This window comes from Malaya genurostris, chromosome 3 (assembly GCF_030247185.1).
Source record: "Malaya genurostris strain Urasoe2022 chromosome 3, Malgen_1.1, whole genome shotgun sequence".
Taxonomy (NCBI): Eukaryota; Metazoa; Arthropoda; class Insecta; order Diptera; family Culicidae; genus Malaya; species Malaya genurostris.
In genome coordinates this window covers 274,446,208-274,469,576 of record NC_080572.1, presented here as the reverse complement: position 1 = coordinate 274,469,576, position 23,369 = coordinate 274,446,208, and the positions used below count along the sequence as shown (strand labels likewise).

The window sequence follows — 23,369 nt, the reverse complement described above, 5'->3', positions numbered from 1 at the left end:
CTGTTGTTGCATCGTCACTCCAAATGACGAATTTAAATTTTTATACTGCCCTGACCAGCAAAGTAAAAATTTTAAATATATTCTCCGATCCAGATACGGAAGTTGACTCGATGAAATTCAATAGGATGATATGACATATTATAAGGCACTTCATTTGAATATAAATTTGATAAAATCGGCTGGAACATCTGTTCGAGAAATAATCAACAAATTTTGCAAACTAGAAAAGCTTACTGAATAGTACCAAAATATTTGTTCCGTTTTATATCGTGGCTTATACGAACACACCCTTGAAATTAAAGGTTATAATACTCATCACTTAGTTTTCTCGTCCAGAAAGTCAGCCAGAAGTCGAGTCCGAACTATGAATGCACCGTTGTCCTTTGGTGTAGTTGTCTCCTTGTCCAGTTTATCACATGGCTTGCCGTAGTGAACAGCTTTTTGGCAATATTGACATGTGGTCATCTGATTCTCATAGGTAACAAATGATTTGCACAGAATTCTTGTATCTTGACGGAAAGTCACATAAGAATGTATAGGCCTCTTCAAGCGCATGCGTAACAAACGTACGCCATTTAGCATACCGGGGAAAAAATTCTTCCATTTTTCTTTTTCGATAGAGAGAATCTCTCCGTATTGGGACATAGTTTGCGAATATATGAAATGGTGACGCTTGAGGGAAGATCATGCACACGCACTTCTATAGCACTATCTTCCATATATACTGGAATGTTGTACTCAATGTTCTCGTGCTCCACATAGTGCACATTGTTATTGTCTTTCGCGAATTGAATTACATCCAACTCTTTATAAAACTGGATGTAAACAACATTATTTGTCTTATTGCATTGAAGTAAACGCACACGTTTAATGTCAAGATGCATTTGCTCCTTAAGCAAATCTTTAAGTTCTCGTATCGAAGGTCGAATTTTGCACTGCCTGCAGTCAACAATAATTGTATTCTTTCGTGTCGGCGGTAGCATTTGTTCGTTTGGTTCACTCATGTCGAGATCGTTCTATTGTTCACTACACAATACTGTACTTGGTTTCTTCTGTCCCGAACGTAAGCGGTTTTGTTTTATCGACTGACTCGGATGAGATGTGAAAGCGAACTGATTGCTACTTGAACTCACCCTTAAAAAAACAAAACAAAAAATACTAAAGGCACAAGAATCATCAGTTATATGCATTATTTCTTATTGTGGGCCCCTCCCGAAATGAAATCCTGGGTACGGGCCTGAAAAACAGGTACGCCTTCCAATTCGTCTTCTAACGAAAACAATTTATTGACAGGTAGATCGACCTCGTCATCATCTTCTTCTAATGTCAGTTACGCTAGTGTAGCAGGTATAAATCTACCACTTAATTCAAGACACACGCCTTGCAGTTCATCTTCTAACGAAAACAATTTATTAATAGGTAGATCGGCCATATCATCTTCTTCTAATGGCAGTTCTAATGGCAGTCTACCTACCAATATTCCTGCAATGCCATTCGCTTCTTTAAATGAAGTCGATTTAGGCGATATAACTGAAAATAAAATGATCTACCTACAAGATCAACTTTTTCAAATGATCATCCGAATGAATTAGACTTCATCACTTTTTGAAGCATTTTTTTTTGTTTTTGTTTCAATTATAGAGGCTTTAACATTAATGTCATTCACCTCTTCGGACCAGAAAAACTTTCTGGCCCTATGTGCGGGGTTGGGAATCGAACCCAGGCGGGCTGCGTGAAAGTTTTGAAGCATTTCAAATCGGATGGCAATTTGCAAATAATATTATAATGAATTTAAATTTTAACAGTGATGTTAAATAATTATTTGAATATTTTAAATTGGAATGCTCGATCTTTGAAATCGAGTGAAGATGAATTTTATAATTTTCTCGAAGTTCACAAAATTCATATTGCCATTGTGACAGAAACTTTTCTTAAACCAAATGTCAAATTGAAAAGTAATCCACATTATGTGGTTCATCGATTTGACATGTTTACTGGAATGGGTGGTGGAGTTGCCATTTTTGTCCAACGGCAAATTGAACATCGAATTTTATCTTCTTTCAATACTAAAGTTATTGAAAGCTTGGGAATCGAAGTTGAAACCATTCATGGAATTTATTTCATCCCTGGAGCATATTTGCCATTCCAATGCACCGGCGAACAATTAAATATCTTTAGAGGCGATTTGCAAAAACTCACACCGAAATTTTTCGTAATAGGGGACTTAAATGCTAAGCATGTTCAGTGGAATTGTAGGCAAAATAACAGTAATGGTAAAATACTTCATAATCAACTCTCAGTTGGTTACTTCACAGTTCTTCATCCCAGTAATCCGACTTGTTTCTCTTCCGTGAAAAACCCCTCTACTGTTGATCTGGTTCTAACGGATCAAAGTCACATTTGTAGTGAATCGATTACACATGCCTGGAGAATACGGGCGTCTGTAGAATACGGGCCGTGGTGAGATGCCCAGGACTTTTCATTCCATGTAGTGCATAAAATATATTCTGAGACAATGCGCTTCCAGTTTGACAGTGAGTCCAATCACCATCAGCATCAATTATTGCGTGGCATCTCCGAGGCATACTTTTCGGCGTATTCGAAGGGAAACGTCCTCCAAATGTTCTGGATGGTGGTTCAATACATAAAGACTGTCCCAGAAAGTATGGACGCACTTTGATTTCGCTGTAAATAATTCACAAGTGTTAGATATTCAAATTTTATTCGATATACTGATAACATTAGACTACAACAACAAATTATTATTCTCAACATTAGCTACTTAGCCATTGTAGACTAGCTGGCGCACCTTCTTGCGAACGTTCCTCATTAAATTCCGTAGAGACTCCATGGCGACAAGTTTTGACACTTTTTTCCAATCTTTTTCGAGCTGTTGTGCCTTCGTTGATGCCCAAAATACCTCAATTGGTCGAAGTTGTGGGCAATTTGGTGAACTCATGTCTTTTGGGACGAAAGTGACATTTTTGGTAGTATACCATTCTACCGTTGATTTCGAGTAGTGGCAAGAAGCAAGATCTGGCCAGAAGACAACAGGATCCTTGTGGCTTCGAAAGTCGTTTTTGTAAACAGTCGTAGAAGTAGTAGAAGTCGTTTTTGTAAACATTCCTTGATGTATATTTCGCTGTTCATTGAAGCAGTGTTGATGAAGGGTTTCTAAATCTTACCGCAGCTACAAATTGCTTGCCAGACCATAGCTTTCCTACCAAATTTTTCGACTTCAATCGATGTCTCGGACTGGTTTAACACTTGCCCTTCTCGCACCGTATAATATTGTGGTCCCGGCAAGGATTTGTAATCGAGTTTCACGTAGGTTTCGTCGTCCATGATTATGCAGTTCAAATTTCCAGCAAGAATCGTATTGTACAGCTTTCTAACCCTCGGCCTGATCGATGCTTCTTGTTTCGGACTACGTTTTGATTGTTTCTGCTTCTTATAGGTTCGAAGACTCAAACGTTCTTTAGCACGAAGAACAAATGACTTCGAAGTGGCCACTTTTTTGGCTACATCCCGAACTGAAACCTCTTTCGAACGCCTTCAGTATACGTTTATCCAACTGAGGGTTAGCAGGACCTTTTTTTCGACCCGTTTTCGGTTTATCCTCAAAGGTGTTATCTTCACCGAACTTCCTGATTGCATTTCGCACGGCTTTTTCATTTACTCTTTCCATTTTTGCTGTCTTTCTCAGTGACAGTCCGCGTTCTGTGCACCATTTGTACACAATTTGTCGACGTTGTTCTGCTGAAAGTCCACGCATTTCGAAACAAACTAATGAAAACGAATAAACAACTGCACAAGTGGTTAAAGAAGAGTGTAAACAACAGGACGCAGCCAGATTCTGAACCATTGCGAAATGGTAGCGGTTTATGGTTGCGTCCATACTTTCTGGGACAGTCTTTAGGGCGTATAAACCAGTTGTCGTATGTTTGAACCCTGATACCATTCAATGTTTTGTTCCTCTAGGCTGTGTGCAAAGCAAATTTTCTCAAAACGCTTTTCGTAAATGTCACTCATTGCGATTTTATTGTTGTTGGACACACTCTTACTTGAAAGAATGTAGATACAGAAATTTTAAATGTTTTATTTTTTATCTGTGGGCCCCTCCCGAAACGAAATCATAAATAAGCGCTTGAGTATATGTTTCCATCTATTTTACATATTGATTTTCCAAATTTGACTCGTCGTTGGAGAGGATGTGAGCGATGCGGACAGGTCGATTCAAGTGGAGAAATTCGGTCGAAAGGTACTGGTATGGCAAGCAATATGTTCCTGTGGTTTGAAGTCAACCATTTTTTACACTACCGGAACTATAAATGCAGAAATTTATCGATCTGAGTGTCTCGAGAAGAGATTGCTGCCTTTATATAAAAAGCATAGTACTCCTTCAATGTTTTGGCTGGATTTAGCGTCGGTTCACTATGCCAAAACCACTTTCAATTGGCTTGCGGAAAGTGTATAAATTTCGTTGAGAAAAATATCAATCCACCATATTGCCCTCAGCTTCGACCCATCGAACGTTATTGGGCAATCGTGAAGAGGGTCTTCAAGAAGACTGGTGAGGCAGCCGGAAACATGCAGGAGCTCAAAAAAATTTGGCCTCAAGCGTCCAAAACATGCGATGCAACACTTGTCCGGAACATGATGAAAAGCGTTCGATCAAAAGTTCGAAAATTCATGAAGGAATAACTTAAATTTCATCCGGTTTTTATTATACTCAAGTTCAACCTCGTACAATTAATCATCAATTCTTAGTTTGAATAAAATATCGTTTTTTATCATAATTTGAAATCATTTTTGACGCTTGTATATGTCGGTTTCAGAAGACCAAAATTTACACGATTTTTCCCAGGTTTGTACGATCGTATTCCAGGAAGTAGGACGCCCCGCCAAGTCATTTGTAAGTTTAAGCCTTGACTTAGAAGAGATCATTACGTAAATACTAATTGTAAAACAAACCATACGCTCATAAATTTCAATATTTCATACATCTCAATATTTGAGTGAAAGAAACTATCAAAATTGTACGGGATTCGTTTCCGTCTTCCAGAAGGGTCAAATTGTGAACTTATCTACGATATTTAACACTTTTCGGAACATTTTTCTCGAATACAGCCAAATGCTAGTTTTATTTGCGCTCGTTTGGTGAGAATTTCGCACAGCGAAAAGTGCACAAAGCTAATCAAATTATTCTTGTTTTGAACTGAACTGATGATTTTTACCTTCGATTTGCAAAGAAGTAATCTTAATAGTTCTTAGATAACATTTAGAATTAGAACGGTTGATTTTATGTTTCCCATCGTTGTCCACTTATTGTTTTCTTTTTATCCAATACAAACGACCAGCAGCTGGATGATGCAATCGGTCTGGTTTGAAGCGACACTCACGGAACTGCCATCATCCAACAGCAAATGTGCTCACAGAAGAATCAGGTTGTTGTTTTTCTGCGTTTAGGCTTGAGGAACGGAGTCTCATATTCGCCGTTGAATAATGCCGGGTGTAGTTCCATTGTCTTGATGTAGATGAAGACCCACGAACTCGATGTGTTTCCGTTCATGGATTAGAAATTTAGTCACCATCGTCGAAAAAAGAACAAACGTGCTCCCGTACAAATGGCAGCACAAAAACACCTGATTTCAGGTCGGTACTTGGGCGGCCCCACTGAAATCACTTGGGCGGCCCCACTGAAATCAGATGTTGCAACAGCGCATAATAGCCTGCTCATGAAAGATACTCGGTCAAACTGTCCCTTTGGCCAACCAACTCCGGTCTCCCCTAAATTTAGTGCGATGTGAGAGACGCACGTGATAGAGTTTAGATTCGCATTAAATCTATAAAAATTAGAAAAAGTTATGTGCAAGTGACGTTTTCAATCCTGTTTCGAGCCTAATGTCAAATGTGGTTTGGGTCGAAACTTTATCACACTGATCTATGGATGAAGACTGGTTTTATTCAGTTTTTTAATCATCATAGTCTATTCAATGGTTTGATAAAAAAAACACTGAACGCGAGCCGAAATCAACTTCGTATCGAATAACAAGTGCGACCAAAATATAATAGTGTCACAAACGTCATCGACCAATCCCTCTTGCCCTCTTGCTGTCACTGATTGTCTTGAGACCTCTGTTGAAAAGTCGAACCCAACCACACTCCGGTGACTTCGATGAGCGTCGGCACTGAAACCCCACACCGAACGAAAAATATACGCCTTTGTCACAGCCGAACGGCTATCGAAGCAAGCCGATTCGAATAAACACCCGTCAAGTTCAAATAGTTTTCAAATACCTCGTGACACCCAACCGGCCAGGTTATGAATGCGGCAGTCAAGTCCATTTGCCGGGGCCCCGGGCTGGATGCGGTGCTACTACGTGCTGTACGTGTCACCCGAACGGTGTGTTCCATTCTCGGAGACCTTGAACTATAATGCATTCAAACAATCCAATCTATAACTCTCCTCCGGCGAGTGTCCCCAAACAAAACGCTACGCTATCAACGCCAACGGTCAGTCAAAGCCGCTCAGCCGTAAACGTGTCAATTCGTCACTCACAGAGTTCTTCGGTTTTTATAAAACTCTGCTTAGAAGTTGTGATTGTGGATGTTGTTGTTGTTGTCGTTGTTTGGAATAGCCGCGCGTAGAGGGGCTCAATTCACTTTCAAGGTTGGAGTTTCAGCGTTAGTAGTAGTAGTAATAGCGCCCCCATAACATCGGAATGAAGTTCTTGTCTTGTTTGGATTCATGCTGCACCGAGTGGGTTAATTGGCTTGGAGCTTGAAGCTCTACATTTTTGAGAAAATACATAGCGGCAATTGAGTTTATGTGCTCACCGAATTGAATAAGACAATAAAAGCAATTATTTGAAGTAATTAACGAGGTCGTTAATTTTTATGTTTTTTGCCTTCGAGAGCTTGGATCCAGTCGATGCCTACTTTGCGGCGTACGAACATTTGGAATATTGGTTGATTTACTTATAAATTTTTGACAATTCAAATGAACTTGTCAAACAAGGCAATCAATCAATTCACCAACTGCGTTGGTTAACTTTTTTTTTGAATTTCTTTGCACAGATAAATGGCAAAATCTTCTAGCTTTTCGTTTTTCAAAAATAGAGTTCAACCCTCCCATTAGTCAGATCGGTGCCATTTGTTTCTTCTCGGTCATTAGTCATTGTGTTGTTCAATGTCGAATTCCATTTGACGATGTTAAAATGACACGGTTCGTCATCATAATGACTAACGATCTTCATTGTGTAGTGGTTCTCAGCCAAATAAATTGGCAATGTTTTACGATGCAGTTACCCAGAAGAACCCTAATTAAATCTGAAGATCATCATATTGTTTTATTTTCGACTGAAACACATTTCTGACTGTTATGATTTTGCTCTGATGAATTCAGTGACAAAGAGAATGGAGTGGAAATACTTTCTTGGTGAAGAAATAACACAAGATTCAATTCCGCTTGCATATTGTGAAAACGAAATCTGAATTCGGGCGAAAACGCTGCGTGGCATTTGTTTCAAAGTCGTATTATTTTCTTTCGTTTTCTTACGCACTCATGTTTTGGTCGTAGTTTTGACATTCAACCAGAATTATGGGAAACGGTACTATCAGCTGCTTTTCACATATTCTCGTCCCGATACTTTCATAAACGTGCTTGTAATGCCTTTTTAAAGAGTACAAAAAGTTTCAGTTGATCTGGCTTAGGGACAGTTTGAAGAATTTATCTCATTGCGGACGAATTCGACTACGTTGGTTTTGTGCCAGACTGCCGTGTCCTTTGTGTAATGCACTAATGCTAAAGCCGGTCAATTCAATTCAATACTTTGTCCAGCACGGACCGTGTAGAACTAACTGCTCACCCGAAAAAGCATTATGTTGAGTACTCAAAATGATGGTCATTTATTGTACTTTAAAAGAAAAAAGGAAAACAAACTTGTTTGTCGCGAAAACCTGGGCTTTTGTCTGCAGCTGTAAATGCCTTGCCAGATCTTGCGAATTTATCGGCATAATATAATGTATAACCTCGTCAAATGGCTATGAAGAACTTTTGTTCGGCAAGCAGCACATAATCAATTTTCATTTTTACCTGCTGAACGACCATGACTAGGTTAAAGCCGGGTCTAAATAAACGATTTAAAAAATCCATTTTCAATAGCGTTTCATCGTCCGTGATACAGTGTTTTGTGTCGTTTTCAAATATCTTTAAAATGGAACAAAACTACCTATAACGGGAACTTCATTAATCAAGTTTATGCCAAATATTGGTTCCAATAACAAGTCTCAAGGTCACTCGTTTTGAATATAAGGCACTTCTCCTGTACACGGAGTTTTTCGTTCCTTCATTTCTAGTGTGAATTATTAAAAAACTACGGGCTTCCTAATTTTCAATTTTTATGTAGTTATTATGTAGTTATCACACAGCCTCTTAAAAAATATGACGCCATTCAGGACAGTTTAGTGTTCCGCAAACGATTCATACTTACGGAGCATCTTTAGCCGAAATCCCATTTTGACTGCTACTACTACTTGCTGTAGAGTTCCGTCCTTCCTCCAGTAACCAATGAGCACATACTAATGTCGCATGATGACAGCAAATAATTTCAATCGAACTTGAGATTGAATTAAGGCCGACTTTGACAAACTATACGACTATTCATAGATAATGCTTATTAATGGCTGATGTGGATTTTGAAAATTGAATTCTGATTGAATTACAACAGATGAGCTTCCAGATTGCAGATATTGAGCTATAAGCATTGTTGGTGTTCATAAAAGGCCATTTTAATGCCATTATTAGTGCTTACTGGTTACCTGGGTCGTAGTTTTCTTTTACCTACTTTCAAGTTTTTAAAGTAGTCACCATCTGAAACGAAAGTCACCAATCTGAAATCGCTATTACTGTAGATCAACTCTAAGTTGTTCTTCCCCATGATCTGAAGCGCTATCTGCTTAGCTCAACTCTCTTCATTTGAAACATTTTTCAGGATTTTCGGGAGGCAAAATGTAAACTTTTTATCCCAACTCGTAACGTTTTCTTCTTGATCGTCTCGACCTCACATCAGAAAAAAATAAATCATTTTAGACCATCGTTTGAAGCGCTTGTGGTCATCCCGATCTCACGCCGGACATAAAAAACTTCAATATCCAAAACGCTGAAGCTCCAAACTCCCATTTTTGAGATTATTTCGAGTATACCCGCCATTATTCCAGCTCGCACACAAAACCTGTACATTTTTTCTGATATAGATAACCTGTGAGTGATTTCCTACCAATCCGATAAATTTATCGCTACTATTTCAATTCATTTCTGGCACGATCCCCAAATATGGAAATTGCAGATGGAACTACAGGGAATCACTCCGCTTGTCAAATCAAACGGAACTATGTCTTACCTTTTCAGTTGCTTATGATTAAAAGAGGTCGATGTCAGTCGCTGCTTGTTCTCGTTCGTAGTCAAGGATTGCTGCGACGAATATTGGTGGATGTTCGTAATGTCACTGACTTAGCTGTCAAGTATGAAACAGACGACACCAAAATGTACAATCATAGTCAGATTTAACACTATTAATCTGATCATACTATTCAAGTAATGTTGTTCAGAATAGTTCCATTTTCTACATGATCTTTGTTCCAATCAAGCGCTGAGATCAGTGCGGTAAAACTTCATCTCAATCGAATATTATTAGATGAAAATGAAATTTATGACCGTTGACTGTCAGCATATCCCTTCTCATTCATTTTACTTCTGTTGTCGAAGCTCCCAGAATTCATCGTCAATTGAAGTTTTGCTGGCTCTGCTTGAAGTGCCAAAAAGTTAACCTGTTTCATTGTCTTCACTGTGGGTAGTGAACAAGTGCAAATGAATAGACATAAACATCAACTCGATAACCAAAACTCTATTCGACCATAATGATAAATAGAGGGTGGCTGTTCTCATTTGAGTATTCAATTATCACCAGCAAGTTAAAATCGATATTTTCGACTGTTTGAAATGTATAGAGAAAATTTCTTTTGAAATATTAAAAATTAATAGTTCATGTTTGAAGGCCGCTCTGTGGCCGGTTGTGTGTTAGAATGTGAAGTTTCCTGCAGTAGAGTGATCACATTCGATTTCAATTGAATTGAATGAAGTTTTTCAGCACTGGCTGGGATATTTCTGCATCAGTATAATATCTGGTTTCATCATATCCGCTAAAAGTTCCAGGAATGCATCCAAATTTAGTTTTGGCTGGTGTCCCCAAATAGAAAAACAACTTCAGTTTGGCCCCCGTAACATTAACCACACCACATCCACGTTTATTTACATTCTACATTTCTTCAATAAATAGTAACCATGGTAGCCGTTATTGAAAATCAATCATTTATTAACCTGTGTTGACAATTTAAACATTTTTATAAGTGATTTCATCAGTGTTGGTGATTGCCGAAAATTTAACAGAAGCTGCTATATTGCTATCTATATTGTATACAACATTTTCAATCCGGTAGAACATGCTACAAGAACTCGAGTCTCTCAATGCATGAACCGCGAGAGAATATTTCTACATTTCTTCGCTCCACTTCATACTCAAAGTATTTCACGGCTCTTAAAAAAATTTACAGTCTGATAATGATCGTTGCTGTGTGGAATTTCCCAAGAGAGAATCGCAAGTTGACAATTATCGCAGAAAATCGAATCGATGATTCAACTTGATGATTCTCATACTAGGTTGCAATATTTCAAAAACCTTGTGTGGAACATTCACCGATATTTTCATAGACACAAATTATACAAAAGTTATATGCACATAGTTAGAATAAGCGGCAATAGTAAAATGATTCTATCGCAATTATCGGATTGCGAAACGAGAATAAGCGACCGTTTGTTGCTTCAGAGAGAATCCCCACAGCAGCGTGCTAACCTTTGATTCTCAGAAATGTCATCGAGAGAAATTCGCTCTCGCACTGGTGTCGATTCTAACGGGTGGCAACTAACATTTTGGAATTTCTTTCTCAAGCTGTCAAAAAAAGACAAACATACTTGGAGAAGATCTGATTTATGGAAATTAAAGATACATTGTTCATTGTTGAAAAAAAATTAGTGAATATTTGAAAACGGTCCGTAATCGGATGTTCGGCGAAGCTTCCGTTTGATGTCGGAACAGGAGCGTTGTACGGCCTTCATGTCAACTTTGCGAATACATCTCTTGATTCTACCAATCAACTGTTAGCAATTCGTGGCTCTCCAGTTATTTTTGTACACCAAGGAGCTCAAAACCCCGAAGAAATCTTCGATTTGGCGACACTGAGGCAGATTTGTCGGGTTGTGGTTTTTGGGTACAAATGAGATCGAATGGGTATTCAGGAACGATTGTGTTTTTTGGCGCAATGCGATGACGCTTTATCCGGCTAAAACACGTATTGTCCATCAGTATGATGTTTTTAAAATACGGGATCAAAACTTTCTACAAACATTCGTTCTGGTACACATCTTGATTGATTGCCAACCCAGAGGGCTTGAATCATGGCTTAGAAATGCCTTTCTCGGAAATGACAATGTACAGCATCACTTTCTGTTCAAAATTATGTTTAAACTAATATTTTGTGTTCGGATGTACAGTAGAACTATCCGTTGAATAGTATCGATCGTTTGCGGGAATCTGCGTTATCGAAAGAGGGAAGTAACTTTCGTCGTCCAAAACAAAACTTTTTTCGGAAAATTTTTTAATCAACCAGCGTCAGTATATCCAGGGGCTCGTGTCTTTTTTCGATACTTTATTCCGAGTCTTTTCAATGTTTTGCAGATATACTGGTGAGAACAGTTGAACTTTTTTGCGGCATCTCTTTGACTCAGTGAATCCCTGTTATTGAAGGCACGAGAAAGAGAACGAAGTCCTTTTGCGTCCATAATTTTGGCTGGTCTTCCACTACCTTTCTTACGAGCAGTTGTTGGGCATCTTAGGATATTGTAAACTGTCGAAGCCGCAACATTTTTGCTTTTAACATGAACAAAACAGAAAATACTAGCAAAAAGAGGAGAATGAGAGCTAACACATACACACTCTTAGTTCTTTCTGAGCTCGTTTGTTGTTGAGCATACAGGCCTCAAAAAAATTCCAAAATTTTAGTTGTCAGTTAAATAAGCCATGCTGTGTTTTTGTTGTTGCGATGATATCCGCCTCTCTTTGATGGCACTGATTCAATCGTGTGAAGAGTTGCTGGTGAGCGTTCTTTGATACGATAAAAGCCATCCTTGGATTTCATTTTGACATTCCGAGTTACTGAGGGGTACTTAAATGTGCGATACAGTTTTTATAGACGAGTGGCAGGTCGTGTCGTCGAGAGAAACTTTTCAGACTTGAATGAGGCGCATTGATGATTCGTATAGTACTGTCGATCCCACAGCATTGTATGTTTTTTTTTGCATTCTGGATGCCAATTGAATATTGTCAATGTCAGGAATCATATCAGAGTGAATTGACTCGTTGTTTGTAGCAACGGGGTTCAGAAGAACACTTTCATTATCTGTTACTGAATTTCGTTTGGAGTTTTCGTCGATGTTTTTGGTGGTCATGCTTTTGTTCACTTCCATGAAAGTCTGATGCAGAAAATGTTCTCGAGTCAAAACGAAAAATCGAAATTAGAGAGTGGTGTGGATAACGTGGATAGCTCAACAATAATCGCGGTTCGTGTATCCTCACAATTCAATAACATATTGAAAGTAAATCGAAGATACACAATAAACTTTTTTCCAGAAAAACGTAAGGTCTCGGTTAATGCAGCTTCAGGCAGAAATAAACTTTGATAGTTAACAGCAGTAACAACAATGTGTGAGGTTGGGTTACCAACACATCAAATAATCGTACAAAAGTTTCTAGCTAGTAAAGACATATGTAATAAGTGAAGACATATCTCTAGTGGTAATGTAATAAATGTAATGGTCCAAACAAAATCTTGGCATTACATACCTTTTGTGGAATTTCTGTTACGACAGACCGATTCATAGTGTACAGAATCATTGCATGGTTAGTACTACGATCCTATTGACACTAAAAACCCTTCCAGGTCGGGGCTTGAACATACGACATCTGACTTGTAAGACTAGCGCCCTATGCCTTGAACCACCAACCCGGGCTAACCACACTCTCCCCTATTTTTCACTGTGTCCGCTAAAATGGAATAGTACCAATATAATTTCAGCAGTAGAGAAAAAATACGCCAAATCACTGGACTACTACGATTGAAACATTGCGGCATATAATATAGGAGCTATGACATATTTACGATTGTAACGTTATTTGCGTTTCTGATATGACAACTGGTCGATCATAAATCGTTGGAATACGTTGTCATTTCATCCTCTACGAGGTGCTGATGGTTTCCAAACATTCATGCTAATTTAATTTCGTTCTCTAGCTGGTATTCTACATCCATGTTATAAATATAAATGCTTGAATAAATCTTAGATGCAAATTACATTAGTCATTCGATCAATTTGAAAACGAATCGTTTTTTTTTTATCTCCGGAATAGATTCGAATCTGATTGTTAAATAAAAAAAGCCGGCTAAAAATCCCTCAACAGCGACCAATATTTCCCAACGTGTCGAATTTCGTTAGCTTTCAAAATATTTGATTAACATATTAGACTCAATTGTTGACCGGCCCAGGTTGATGCTAATAAAGATAAAGAAATAGGTGTAAAAAGGCATCAAGTCTCATCTTGTCACAAGCGACTCCGTGATCCATTTCGGCTCACTGATTGCGTTCAATGGTTCAACCAGGCCCGAACTTCGGACAGAAATCGAATCTTCTTTACATTCTAAGAATTTGTTCTACTCAGAACCCTTGTCTAAATTACCATTAATTTTTTTCAAGTGTTCTTGAAATGCCAAACCAAACTGTAAATCCAGCCCTGGCTTCGACTGCCGACCGCAACTCAGCGGCAGAGCTCAAAGCTTGCATCATAAGCGACCCTTTTTTCGACTATTGCCCACCGGAGAGTTTACGGCTTCGGTGCTCGAAAAGAAGAAAGTGATTATCGGGAAAAAAGCGGCGGGTGAACATTTACATAACAGCTTGAAGTAGGGCTGAAAAAGCAGCAGAAACGAAATGAAAAACGATCACGCGTTAAATCTGGTATAATTGGTTCGAATGCGCACAAACACGCCTCGAAAATGCGCATAACTGCGCCTTGTTTGACTAAGCGCTCCCCGACTGCATTCGACTGCGAGCAATTCATTTCTATAGGGAAAAGCCGCTAATCATCGATCGACGTCTGTCAATCCGTTTCGTTCGGTACCAACTGAAGAGCTGAAGCACCCACAATTGCAACCGATTTTTAATTACCCTTTCTCTCTTGTTTGTGTACTTTCAGTTTCGCATGATTCCTGCTGGTGCTGGAAATCTCCATCATCATCGGTTCACTGGAGTCTTGTTAATCCCCCGCCAACCTGAGGATCATCGCACACGTGGAACCAATTCACCAACGGCCAGTTTTGTTTGGATTCGTCGGTTTCAATTAGTGTATGCAAGTGCAACTCTGTCTGTTACGTGAGTGTGAAGAAATCTCAGTGAGTCCCCCCGGGTGATAGTTTGAAAACTTGAAGTGTTGAAAGTGTCAAAAAGTGCGTCGTCGCGTCTATTGGTTTGGATGTGAAAATCATTTTGCAATCGATTTTCGGTGTTAAACGTAGCAATCGTTGCCTATTCTTCAACTGCGAATCGACGAACTCGACCGCCGCGGATTAGTGCTCAGTTATCTCAGTTGGCGTGGTCAAATGTGCCAACCTCAATAATCACCTGACTCGCTGCTATTGCTATTGCCGTTTGTTGTTGTTGATGATGATGTTGTTATTGAGAGACAAGCTGTCGTTATGTGTTTCCAGTGTTGCCACGATCGTCGGATCGGTGGCGCTGCTAGCATTAATTATGGTCAACTTCGGTCGGCCGGTTCAGGCCCACGTCGCACTGACGTTTCCACCGGCACGGAAGTATGACCTCGATTTTCTGGACAACTCACGCACCAAAGCTCCCTGTGGGATGCCGAAAGGTGAGTATTTTTACGCTACTTAAACCGGTGTGAATCGATTTCACACCTATTTTTCAAACGGTAGGCGGGATGATGATCGAAAACTAGAAAGTGATGCCGGCTGAATATGGGCCAATTTATGCAGTGACATGGTCTTTTTTTGTCTCGTTTTGTCCGTTGTTTTTCATTTACCGCCATTCTCCAATATTTCCGGTTCATTGCATGATGTTAAAGTCTTTATTAAAGGTAATTTCGTACCTACCCTGATTCGTGTGTTCCTGCGCCCTTTCACTTGCATTTTATTTCTGAATGGACGCCACCGACGACTGTCCCATTTCCGTGGTTATTTCTTCGTCCTTCATATCCACAGGCAGTATCGTGCCACGGCAAATGGGAACAACAGGTTTGCCGGAATGATATGCAAATTCCTGTTTTATTAATGACTATTTCTCTAGTGATCTACTTTTCTCCGCACCCATAGTTGGGGGGGCTGCCTGTGCTTCGAGGATAACCGGTATGTGTGCGAGACCGGTGGAGCGAGCCTTCTCACTTTCTGTTCGAATCTGGTCGAACAGGCTTTTCGAACAGGCAGTTGTTTCTTCTAATGGAGCTACTGGAGCTCTGGCACTGCGCCTAGCTAGAGATGAGATGACGAGAGATACATATTGGCAAGCGCATTTGCAAGCTAGCGAAAGTATGCTGCTTGACAAACCGAAGCATAATGAAAGCGATAATTGTTTGTACCATCGCGTGGTGTGAAATTTAAGATCTTTTACACTCTAGCTTTGGTGCTTCAAACGCGGAAAAATAGTTCGATTTACCCGAGATCGATTTCGTAGTTTTTCGTGCAGAGAATATGTAAAATATTGTGAAAGTAAATTTTGGTTTCTCTCAACGATTTATTTTATTGAAATATTGACAAAAGAAAATTTGGTTCAACATATCAAATACTGTGGCTTGAAACTACAAAACTAGATATTGGATTCAGACATCTCAGACATTTTAGTTTGTTTCAATAAATATTTTGATAAAAATAACAATTTTTTTACTAGTGAATTCCTGTCGATTTCTTGACAAACAATTTCATAGTAAATTGAACTTGCATAATCTGTTTAAAATGCACTATATTATATATTATTTATAGTGCTTTGAAATGTTGAAATAAATGATAAGATATAAACCTAAAATGATTATTATTACTATTTACGTTTTTGTTTCTTAAAATCATTTTGCTTTGTTTTTAAGAGTAAAATGATTTCTTACAAAATAATTGTTTTTGATACATATTTTTGTTTCGATTTATTTTATTTCAACAAATCCGATTACTTACATTTGTAAAATTCCAATTATTTACAAACTAAGCCCTGGTATATTATTTTTGCATTTCTCATATGAACGGCTGAGAGCAAAAATCGGTTGAGTGCAACTTAGTTTGGAAAGCCCGTTTAAGTATTTTTGAATGCAAAACTCGGATAAAAACATTGAGAGCAAAAACCGGACATGAATTTTGCAATGCAAGAATTGTTTTAAAACATCTTTTCTGCATCATTCAGTAAAAACCATTCAAGCGAAGAGGTTGTGTTTCGATTGTACTGGCTCGTGAGTTAACGGCTGCTACCGAGACAATTCTAAGCTTCAGGTAGTTAAACTGCCCATAGCAAACGCAATATTCGGGGCGTTTCCCGACTGGAGAGCTAGCAACGAAGGCCATCCCGTTCATACGCACAGAGGTGTAGAGACACAGAGGTGCGAGAGCATAGAAGTGACAAGTCACAGAGGTGCCATCGCATAAAGGTGCGAAGACGAAGGGGTGCAAAGGCACAGAGGTGCTAAAGCAACCCAGTGCTGATCTACCAGGTACCAGAATTTGTACGCTGCGTAGGATCAAAAGAGACGGCATATATCGCGAGGTGCTACACTGCAAGCATCGCATTTGATCGCCACCAAGAGCAAAAGCACTGTACCTGGGGTCAGGTACAGCAAGTGCAGTGGTGTTCACAACGACGGCAGAGCAACTGAGATAGCAGTAAACGACAGAAGACTGCCAATTGGAAACAGCAAAAGACTGCCAATTGGAAATCGTTGGAAGAGCTTCACGTCGTTCTTCACGATAAAGGAACAGAGACATCAGCTACAAGGTAGATTTAATTTAATTTATTTTTTATTTCTTATATCTGAAATTTTACTAAACATAAGTTTTTATTTTGGTATTATTAATTTACAAAAAAAATTTAATGTAATGGATGATCTCATGGAAGATCATCCGAATCCGATTCCGGATACTAGTAAAAGTTTAAATACTCCGAGGGCTAAACATTATCCACAGGGTACCACTGGGCCATGGATAGTCTATCTTCGAAAAAAAGAAAAGATTTTAAACTTGATGCAAATTACAAAGGATTTGACATCACATTTCTCTGAAGTTAAAGAAATCTGTAAGGTTAATAGAGATAAAATTCGAGTTGTAGTTAACGACTTGAAACAGGCAAACGATATTGTAACCTGTAAATTATTTGCTATTGAATATCGAGTTTACATTCCATCGAAGGAGGTAGAAATTGACGGTGTTGTGACTGAAGCAAGTCTGACAGCAGATGATTTACTTAAAAATGGAGTTGGCCGTTTTAAAAACTCCATGCTTGAGGGAGTTAAGATACTCGAGTGCAAACAATTGTACTCAGCATCTATTGTCGATGGAAAAAAGTCTTATCGTCCCTCAGATTCGTTTCGCGTAACATTTGCCGGATCTGCATTGCCTAGCCATGTCTATATCGATAAAATTCGTCTTCCTGTTCGGCTTTTCGTACCGCATGTTATGAATTGCACGAACTGTAAAAAATTCGGACATACAGCTACTTACTGTAGTAATAAGTCCAAATGTATCAAATGTCAAGGGCCTCATAAGGATAATCTTTGCGATAAAGATGTTGAAAAATGTGTTTATTGTGGGGAAAGCCCTCATGATGATCTTTCAGTGTGTGCTGCATTTAAGCTGCGTAAAGACAAAATGAAGCTTTCTTTAAAAGCACGGTCTAAGCGCACATATGCAGAAATGCTCAAAACGGTCATACATGTCTCCCCTTTGGAAACCGAAAACGGTTTTTCAAATCTTGCGGAGCCAGAGGAATCTGACTCTGACGGAAATAGTGAAGATACCTCGTTTGTCACTCCTCAAGGGTCTGTTAAGAGGAGATTAACAAACCACAAAATACCAAAAAAGACACCTAAAATTATACCTTCAAAAAAAGATCCCCGTGTTAAAGCTAAAAAGCCAAATTTAAAACCAAAAACTGTGCCTCCTGGTTTGTCAAATTCACAAACCAATCCAGGAACTAGCTCAAGAAAAGACAATAATCCAGTGGGCTCCATTTCACATTCACCAACAGGATTACTGAAATTTTCGGAAATTGTAGAATGGATTTTCGCTGCATTCAATATTTCTGAACCTCTAAAGACCATCATAACAGCATTCCTTCCAATAGCTAGAACTTTTTTGAAACAGTTATCAGCTCAATGGCCAGCTCTTTCAGGTTTTGTATCATTTGATGGATAATTTATCATCCGCCGCAAATGATTCAATCACTGTCCTGCAGTGGAATTGTCGAAGCATCATGTCAAAACTTGATTCATTTAAAGTTTTGTTGCATAGTCAAAAATGTGATGTATTTGCTTTGTGCGAAACATGGCTTACATCAAACATAGCCTTAAATTTTAATGACTTTAACATTATACGTCCCGACAGAGACTCCCCGTATGGTGGAGTGCTTTTAGGAATTAAGAAATGTTATTCCTTTTATAGATTAAACATTCCTTCGACTTCTAGTATAGAAGTTGTTGCTTGTCAAATAAACATTAAAGGAAAGGACATTTGCATTGCTTCGGTATATATTCCTCCAAGAGCTCAAGTTGGACAACGACAGCTTAATGAAATTGTCGAAGCCCTTCCTGCTCCACGTTTGATTTTAGGAGATTTCAATTCGCACGGAATGATGTGGGGTTCCGTTTACAATGATAGCAGATCGTCTCTAATATATAATATTTGCGACAATTTTAGCATGACGGTACTAAATATGGGTAGCATGACACGGATCCCAAGACCTCCTGCACGTCCAAGTGCATTAGATTTATCTCTTTGTTCGACTTCAATTCGACTAGATTGCACCTGGAAAGTATTTCCTGATTTACACGGTAGCGATCATTTACCAATCATCATCTCAATTAGCAGTAACAAAGGCATTGCTAATTCAGTTAATATTCCATATGATTTGACAAAAAATATTGACTGGATTAAATACCAAAGTAATATTTCAAGTGTCTTAACTTCAATGGAAGAGCTTCCCCCACTTGAAGAATATGACTTCCTCGTTTGTTCGATTCTGGAGGCCGCAGAACAAGCCCAAACCAAACGATTTCTTGGTCCATCGTCTAACAGAAGACCTCCAAATCCTTGGTGGGACAAAGAGTGCTCAGATGCTAAACACGCGAAACAAAATGCTTTCAAGACGTTTTTAAAACGAGGAGGAGGAACTCCTCAGAATTTTGAAAAATTCTTGGTTTTAGAAACCAAGTACAAGAACATACTTCGGGTTAAGAAATGCAGCTATTGGAGACATTTTGTGGAAGGTTTGTCAAGAGAAACCTCAATGAGCACTCTTTGGAATACGGCCAGACGAATGAGGAATCGTAACGTAGGAAATGAGAGTGAGGAGTACTCGAATCGATGGATATTTGATTTTGCGAGGAAAGTTTGTCCAGATTCCGTTCCTACGCATAGCGTTGTTAGGGAGTCTTCTTCAAATGATGATTCCATTGATAGCCCCTTTTCAATGATGGAATTTTCCATAGCACTCATGTCTTGTAACAATAACGCTCCTGGATTGGACAGAATTAAATTCAACTTGGTGAAGAATCTGCCCGACCTCGCAAAAAGACGTTTGTTGGAATTGTTCAACAAGTTTCTTGAGCAAAATATTGTTCCACCTGACTGGAGACAAGTGAAAGTTATCGCCATTCAAAAGCCGGGGAAACCAGCTTCCAATCACAACTCATATAGACCCATTGCGATGTTGTCCTGCATCAGAAAATTGTTCGAAAAAATTATTCTACGACGTCTCGACACTTGGGTCGAGACGAACGGTTTGTTGTCAGATACTCAGTTTGGCTTCCGTAGAAATAAAGGGACGAATGATTGCCTTGCATTACTTTCGTCTGACATCCAAATTGCCTTCGCTCAAAAGCAACAAATGGCATCTGTATTTTTAGATATTAAAGGAGCATTTGATTCAGTTTCCATTGATGTTCTTTCAGACAAGCTCCACCAACATGGACTCCCAGCGGTTATAAATAATTATTTGCACAACCTTTTGTCAGAGAAACGCATGCATTTTTCACATGGCGATTTGGCAACAATCAGAATTAGCTACATGGGTCTCCCGCAAGGCTCATGCCTCAGTCCGCTCCTCTATAATTTTTACGTGAATGACATTGACAGCTGTCTAGTAACCCCATGTACACTAAGACAATTGGCAGATGATGGCGTGGTTTCAGTTACTGGATCCAAAGCTATTGATCTGCAAAAACCATTGCAAGATACCTTAGATAAATTGTCCGTTTGGGCTGTTCATCTTGGTATCGAATTCTCTGCGGAGAAAACAGAGCTGGTCGTCTTTTCAAAAAAGCATGATCCCGCGCAACTTCAGCTTCATATGATGGGAAGAATAATCAAACAGGTTTTGACTTTCAAATACCTCGGGGTGTGGTTTGATCCCAAATGCACGTGGGGAGGACACATTAGGTATCTGATAACGAAATGCCAACAAAGAGTAAATTTTCTTCGAACAATAACAGGGTCTTGGTGGGGTGCTCATCCGCAAGATCTAATAAAATTGTATCAGACAACGATACTTTCAGTGATGGAATATGGATGCGTTTGTTTTCGTTCCGCTGCAAATTCTCATATTATCAAACTTGAGCGAATTCAGTACCGTTGTTTGCGAATTGCTTTAGGCTGCATGCATTCGACACATACAATGAGTCTTGAAGTTCTGGCGGGAGTTCTTCCATTAAAAGATCGATTTTGGGAGCTTTCATCACGCCTGCTAATAAGATGTGATGTGCTGAATCCCATGGTAATTAATAATTTCGAACGACTAGTCGAGCTTCGATCTCAAACAAAATTCATGACAGTATATTTTAACCATATGTCACAGGAAATCAACCCTTCAAGATATATTCCTATCCGTGTCAGCCTCCTAAATGTACCTGACTCAACTTTATTTTTCGACACATCCATGCAGCGCGAAGTGCGTGGAATCCCGGACCACCTACGCTCTATGGAAATCCCAAAAATATTTTCAAGTAAGTTCAGGCATATTAACTCTGAGAAAATGTTTTACACGGACGGATCGCGAATGGAAGAAGCGACAGGGTTTGGTATGTTCAACAATAATGTTTCGGCCTCATTCAAGCTTCAAGAACCTGCATCTGTTTATATAGCAGAGTTAGCAGCAGTTCATTATAGCTTGAATGTAATCGTCACTTTATCTCCAAACCATTATTTCCTCTTCACAGATAGTCTGAGTGCAATTGAAGCCATTCGCTCAAACGCTGCTGGCAAAAATGAACCGTTTTTCTTGGGTAAAATAAAACAGTGTCTGAACGACATATTGAATAATAATTATCTAATCACAATAGTTTGGGTTCCGGCTCATTGCTCCATTCCAGGCAATGAAAGAGCCGATATTTTAGCCAAATGTGGTGCTATTGAGGGTGAAATTTATGAGAGACCGATTGCTTTCAACGAATTCTATAGCGCGTCTCGCCAAAGAACACTTGCCAGCTGGCAAGCTTCTTGGGATAAAGATGATCTGGGTCGGTGGATGCACTCAATTATTCCTAAAATATCGACAAAGGCATGGTTCAGGGGACTGGATGTGAGTAGAGATTTCATTCGTGTGATGTCCAGACTCATGTCCAATCACTACACGTTAGATGCACATCTCCTTCGAATTGGACTTTCCGAGACTAATCATTGTGCTTGCGGCGAAGGTTACCGCGATATTGACCATGTTGTTTGGACATGCGTGGAGTTTCGTGATGTCAGATCTCAACTAATAAATTCCTTGCGTACCCAAGGTAGACTATCCAATGTCCCAGTTCGCGACATTCTTGCTTGTCGTGACCTTCCATACATGAAACTTCTTTATCATTTCATTAAATCCATTGGAGTTCCGATTTAAATTTTATTTTATGTTAGACTGTTTTCTCTTCCATGAGTTCAACCAATAGCCAACTATAGGATATTGAATATAAGTGGTGAACTGATACAAACAATCCTGAAATAGTTATAAGATCATGTACAAAATAAATGTATTTTATTTAATGTAATTTAAAATAGCAACTCGCTTGATAAAAACAGTGTTTAGATTAACTAATGAGTACCAACATACTAATATGATATCGAAATGTATTAGGTTTAAACTACTATGTATTGTGGATGCCACGGCGAAGAAAAACTTATGTATATTGCCTATGAAATAAACGTATTTATGAAAAAAAAAAAAAAAATCTTTTCTGCAAGAACCGGACAAAATAAAGTTGAATGCAAAAACCGGACAAAAACTTAACCGGTTCTTTCAAAACAAATGTATTTATCAGGTTTTTGCATTCAAAGTTTTTACCGACTATCGCTGTGGACGAAGCATGGTTTGCTTGTTTGTTAAGGGCAATTTGATCTTAGCTGCGTTCCCACAGCGGCAGTTTGTAAATACTTTGAATGCAAAAACCGGAAAAAAATTGTTTTGGAAGAACCGGTTAAGTTTTTGTCCGGTTTTTGCATTCAAAGTTATTTTATTCCGGTTCTTGCAGAAACGATGTTTTAAAACGATTCTTGCATTGCAAAATCTATGTCCGGTTCTTGCTCTCAATGTTTTTATCCGAGTTTTGTATTCAAAAATACTTAAACGGGGTTTCCAAACTAGGTTGCACCTATCCGATTTTTGCTTTCAGCCGTTCATATAGAAAGGCTATGAAATCGCTGTGAAAACCGACTTTACAACCGAGTTCCGGAGGGCCGAGTGTCATATACCATCCGACTCCGTTCGTCGAGATCACAAAATATCTGTGTGTGTATGCGACAAATGATGTCACTCAATTTTCTCAGAGATGGCTCCACCGATTTTCACAAACTTAGATTCAGCCAATTGTCGGATAATCATTCTATTCTCTTGTGTATAACAGTTCGGCTGAAAAGTTCGTATCGTTTAATAGAAACACACATTTTTTTGCCAAAATTCGTTTTTATTATTCAACATAATTGCCATCAGAGGCGATACAGCGATTATAGCGATC

At 38.9% G+C, this 23,369-nt stretch overlaps 1 protein-coding gene across 4 annotated transcripts in view; it reads left to right on the top strand.

Moving 5' to 3' along the window:
• Positions 1 to 23,369, top strand: part of LOC131439395 (uncharacterized) — a 106,568-nt gene that overhangs the window by 15,413 nt on the left and 67,786 nt on the right. For all 4 annotated transcript variants that reach the window (XR_009231114.1, XM_058610341.1, XM_058610342.1 and 1 more), the window contains exon 2: positions 14,367 to 15,041. Coding sequence is in view for 3 of the 4 variants with exons in the window: in XM_058610341.1 (XP_058466324.1) it covers positions 14,831 to 15,041 (211 nt within the window). In the remaining variant the exon portion in view is untranslated. The remainder of the gene's footprint in view (positions 1 to 14,366; positions 15,042 to 23,369) is intronic.